This window comes from Anopheles merus, chromosome 3R (genome assembly GCF_017562075.2).
Source record: "Anopheles merus strain MAF chromosome 3R, AmerM5.1, whole genome shotgun sequence".
NCBI classification, from domain to species: domain Eukaryota; kingdom Metazoa; phylum Arthropoda; class Insecta; order Diptera; family Culicidae; genus Anopheles; species Anopheles merus.
In genome coordinates, this window is record NC_054084.1 from 18,896,643 (window position 1) to 18,901,972 (window position 5,330).

The window sequence follows — 5,330 nt, forward strand, 5'->3', positions numbered from 1 at the left end:
AAAAGTCCAAAATCTATTCAAGTGTATAAAAAAAAGAAATACTAAAAACAGGGGCAATTGCGGGTACATTGTTTTTGTAAAGTAAAGTAAAATAATAACCTTTCATAAACCTTTACAAGTAAAATAATCCTTTTTAATGTGAAGGATTTCGTTGACTCATTTAAAACAAGCGTCCGCAACTAACTAACACAAATTCTGGACTCATAATTCGAGTGAATGGATGCGTGTAAAATTTATTCATCAATAAAAGCACACATATTATTCCCCACATATAAACCCTGGGAATAGTTAAAGAAGAGTTGAGAGTGGAAAAAAGACAGAATACAAGAAGCAGCATTGCCGTATAATTGTCATGATTTCAAACAAAATATGACGAAAACAAGAGAGAAAAAACAGTGGTAGACGTCAAAGACGAAATGATAAATAGTATAGGTAAACAATTCGAATGGTTTGGTCAACTCACTTGTGCCTAATAATTTCCCCTGTCCCTTAAACAGATTAATCAGTAATTTGAACTCACTATGCTAAGCCTAATCTCCTATCCTACATAAAAGAATGATAAAAGGCAAATACACACATCACCACCTCTATCTCTCCATCTCTCTTTGTACCTCTTTCATACTGTACGGTTCTAAAAACAAACAATAATACCCAGAGTTCGAAAACACCGGTCTGTAAAAATGAACAAAATTCCAAATTCAATTAGCAATAGCGGCAAACTCCAACTCATGTCGGCCTCGATTACTGCTTAGCCTTTAACTGGTTTGCCCGCGCAATTGCTTCCTCCCTGGTAATCTTGTGCAGCTTGATCGTCCTGCCACCGATGTTCATCTCCACCGGTACCCTTTTCATGGCTTCCGTTGGTTTTGGAAGGTTCTTCACATTCACAATATTGTTGGTAGTGGTGGTTGCGGAGACGGTTGTCACCGTTGGCAATGAGTTCAGTACGGTGCTAGCACGAACAGGCTGCTTACCGGTACCGGGCGCTGGCTCTTTCTTGCTCATTTGTCGAATCATCGATGGGTTCAACGTTTTACGGCCCAGTGCTGGCCGTTTGCTGGGTGCTGGCTCTTCTGCTTCATCGTTATCGTTTTCCTCCGCCGGACGCTTTTTACCTGCAGCAGCCTCGCTTGGTGCTGATGACTTCGCAGCGTACGTGCGTTTAATCATCCACGATTGTGAATCGGACGACTTCGATGGCGCCGGCGGTGGTGGCTTGGTTGCCGTTTTTGAATTTTCCTGCCCCACCACTATCGGTTTCGTGCGCTCTCTGGAGATTCCTATGGCAGTGGCACTGCGCTTCAGCTCGCGCTTACCATCTGCAGCGGGTTTTTGCTCCGTCTTTGCCGGTAGAACCGTACGTTTGGTGGAGGGAGCAGCCGTTTTGGAAGCTTCCTGTTCCTTTGCCTCAACCGGTCGCACCTTCGGCGGTCTTCCGGGGCCTCGCTTTTGTGGTACTGCGGGTGCTTCCGCCGCTGGCTGGTCCGGAGCCGTAGTTTTAACGCTCTCAGGTTGAGCAGGTTGTTTATCCACCGTTTCCATCTTGACCGTTACCCCTTTCGGTAAGCTTTTCAGCACATCCGAAAGCTTCTGGTTGGCCATCCGCTTTTCCACCGCCTCCTGGTTACGCTTGAAGAAGTCCTCCATGCGCTGCTGGCGTGAGGCTTTTCCGTCCTCTTGGGGCTGCTGGACGGCAGTCGTGGGTGCTTTTTTCTCTTCTGTCGATGAGTTTTTCGTATCGTTGGTGGTGTTGGTGGAAGTAGGCTGTACTTTGGTTACTCCTTTCGTCGAAGCAGAACTGACGGTTGTTTTGGTGCCCGTTGCGGAAGTGGCTTTTGGTGGTCTGCCAACCGATTTTGCGGATTTTTCGGGCGGGCTTTGTGGTCGCACCTCAATTTCCGTGACATCAAATTCATCGAAACCACTAAGAGGGTCCGGAACCAGGGTCGATTCATCTAGTAAAAATAAAAAATCAAAATGATGACAATATTCTAGCAGGAGAGCGCACATCTGCTTACCTTCATCCAGAAACAGGCCTTCGTGGAAAATTTCCTCCTCCTCCACATTCCGGTAATCCATCACGAAATTGTTCGGCTCGGCCCCATTCGCGTCCTGCCGCTGCTCACTGTCCTTCGCTGGCCCGCTCTTTTCATCCGGCAGCTCGTACGCCAGCTCGTTCGCATGGTGCTGCAGGCAGTGATCCGCCAGCTTCTGCTCGCTCGTGTACATCAGATCGCAATAGTCGCACGCGTACTGCTGCTGGTCCGAGTGTGACCGAATGTGCTCGGTAACCGCTTGCACACTGTCGAACGGTTCCAGACACAGCGGACACGTCAGACTCTCCATCGCGTGCTTCGCCGAATGGTACACCAGATCGCCGAGACTGTTGAACAGCTCGCCACAGTCCGAACACTTGTACTCGCTCTGGCCCGTCGCATTGTGGCGACGCAGGTGCCGCGACAGATGATGGCTCAGCAGGAACGATTTGTTGCACAGCCGGCACGGATACGGCCGATCGCCCGCGTGCGTTGCCAGATGGCGCGAAAGTTTGCCCGCGGTAAGGAAGCTCTGCTCGCAGTACTCGCACTGGAACGGCAGCTTCGCCAGGTGCACTATCTCGTGCCGCTCGAGGCCCTGCTTGTAGGCGAAGCTTTTCGGGCAGTGGGCGCAATGGTACGGGCGACTCTTCTCGTGGTTTTCGATGTGCTTTTGCAAATCTTCCACCGACAGGAAGGAGCGCTCGCACAGCTTGCACAAGTGCTTCGGTTCGTCCTGGTGCTTGGCCTGATGGCGCACTAGCAGCGAGGAGCGCGAGAAGGACGCCCGACAGATGACGCACACGTACGGCCGCTCGCCAGTGTGTGTGGTGATGTGTTTGGCCAGATCGTACTTGGAGAAGAACCGCTTGTCGCACTGGTCGCACTGATGCTTGCGCTCCCGCTTGTGCGACAGCTGGTGGATGTCGAGCAGCTGCTTGAGCGGATACGTTCGCGGACACTCGCTGCAGGGGAACACGGTACCGCCACCATCGGCTTTGGTTGACGGTTCCGGCGCGTAGGTCACCACCATCTCTACCGTTCCGTCGCCGGTAGAGACGAATTCTTCCGCAACCTTCGGCACCGTCGACTGGACCAGATTGTTCAGTATAACCGGCTCGTTCGATGCACCGCCCTGTTCCGGCTGTGTTACCTCTTTCTTCACTTTGATTAGCTGCTGTCCCAGTTGGGGCGGTTTGCTGGACTCGGCAGTAGCAGTAGCAGTAGTAGTAGTGGTGTTGGTGGTGGTGGTTGCTGTGCTGCTGCTGCGTGCCAAATCCGAACCCTGTCGCTTCACGATCGGCGTTGAGGTCATGAGAGGTACGGCGGCGGACGTGTTCGCTTCCTCGCCACCTGCCGTACGGTTGGCATTGTTTAACTTTTGCCCCTGTTTAAAGTTTTTCAAATCCGCCGGGCTTAGCTTAATAATGTTGGTGGCTTTTGGTTTATCGTCGGTTTTCGTTGGCGGTTGTTTTAAATTTGACTGCAAAGAAACGTGAAATTTAAAAATTTAAATTACTATAACATAACCGTTTATGGCAGTTTATGGCACGGGGTACAGTTGCATGCCATAAAGCATAACGTCAAACCGGGGCCCCCACCGACAGCTTGGCCTTTTGATGAGGGTTATGAGAAACAATTGTTTTGTTATGATTTGCGCTTTTTTTTTTCTTTTACAAAACTTATTTGCCCTTTTGCTGCAAAGGGCACATTTGAAACGAGCGTACCCTGTTGCACACTTACCAGTAAATTCGCTAGCCCCTTCGGCAAGGATAGCTGGTTCGGCCAAACTCCAGTCAAAAGATACGCTTTGAGCTGCGAGTTTGCGTCGTTGCACATCTGCTTAAACTGGTAGCTGTAGTTCATGAGCAGGCGGCAATCAGCACATATTAATCCGGGCATTCCGTCCTCTCGGTATACCTGCAAATCGAAGAAAAAGAACCATGACATATGCATTCGTCCTTACAGGAGGACCGTTTCCCCGCTGAAAACAGGCGCAAACGATACGCACACCAGCTGTCGCTACCGAACGCTTTCCACAGAAACGAACCATAAAGGGTGCAGCGTATGCAAAACACGCCATCTTGCCTTTTAGCTTGCTACATTTTCCCGGTCAAGCCAAACAAAAATTTCACTTCGGTTTTGTGCGTTTTCCCCGAAACCTTCTGTTTTGTTCTGTCTCACACTACACACAGCACTATCCCCAGCCGGGGTTTAACCCAACACATACGTACCTCTATACCCACGCAGGACATTATCTGCAGCGGCAGCGGAGTTGATATATTTTGATCCTGTGCCGCGTAGATGGAAGTGAGCGGCACATTCTGAGCCAGGCAAAACCGGCACGTCTGGCTTTTCTTTAGTTTGTCGGTGCGCACTTTTTCCCGCACAATATCCATCCTGGAATCGCGTTATTGAGGGCCGACTGGTACTTTTTTTTTGTTCTGTTGAATTTTCACCACACCAAATAGCAGCCAGGAGCAGCAGCGTCTTCGCGTACCGACAGCACAACAGTGATTATGGGAAGGTGCGTCGCACACTCGATGTACCCGTGATGCAGATTTGGATCGACAGTGTTGTACTAAAACACATTCGAACATGAATTGGGTTCAAAATTTAGAACAACTGCTTTTCTGTTTTATTTAATAGATTTTCTACGTTAAAGATATTTTTAATAAAAATTATAAAAAGTTATGATCAAGTCAAAGGATTTGTATGCTCAAATTCAATAAAATAATTACATGATTACAGGGGTTGGCAATTTCTCCCGTGACTGTAGGACACTTCTAATTTCTTCGAAATCCCATGACGGTGGTGACGTGATTTGCATTCATTTTGCTCTGCTTTTTTATAATTTTTATTCACTTCCAAAGGTTAAAATTGTGATCTCCGAGCTGCTGATCGTGTAATTTTGTATGTAGTTGGTGGTTTTTGCTGAATATGAATCTGACTGAAGATTAAAAATCATTCAATCAATCAATCAACCGTTTTGAAAATTGTAAAGTTCGATCAAAAAAGGATTTTTTTTGCATTTGATAATTTATGTTGTTGTCAATTTGCTAAAAGAACTGTCAAATTTTGAAAACCAAATATCTCCAAATCCGGTAGTAGCAATCGTTTCTGCGAGCGCGCATTTTCTGACAATGTATGGAATTTTGACGCTCGCTGCGGATGTCAGTTTGGAAACACCTGCTTCAAAACTGAAACAATTTTTATTTTTTCGCACGCACGCCCGCATGTCAGCAGTAGCGATTACCGCTATCTAAGAGGTACTGCGTATCACGAGAACTATCT

At 47.9% G+C, this 5,330-nt stretch overlaps 1 protein-coding gene across 1 annotated transcript; it reads right to left on the minus strand.

Annotated features, from left to right (window-relative positions):
- Nucleotides 1-207: 207 nt before the first annotated feature.
- Nucleotides 208-4,566, minus strand: LOC121595749. Its single transcript, XM_041919947.1, has 4 exons — nucleotides 4,271-4,566; nucleotides 3,780-3,956; nucleotides 2,019-3,519; nucleotides 208-1,955 (listed from the first exon to the last, which is right to left on the minus strand). Exons 1-4 carry the CDS (start codon nucleotides 4,433-4,435, stop codon nucleotides 742-744), a joined length of 3,057 nt encoding a protein of 1,018 aa, XP_041775881.1. The 5' UTR covers nucleotides 4,436-4,566; the 3' UTR covers nucleotides 208-741.
- Between the last annotated feature and the right edge of the window lie 764 nt (nucleotides 4,567-5,330).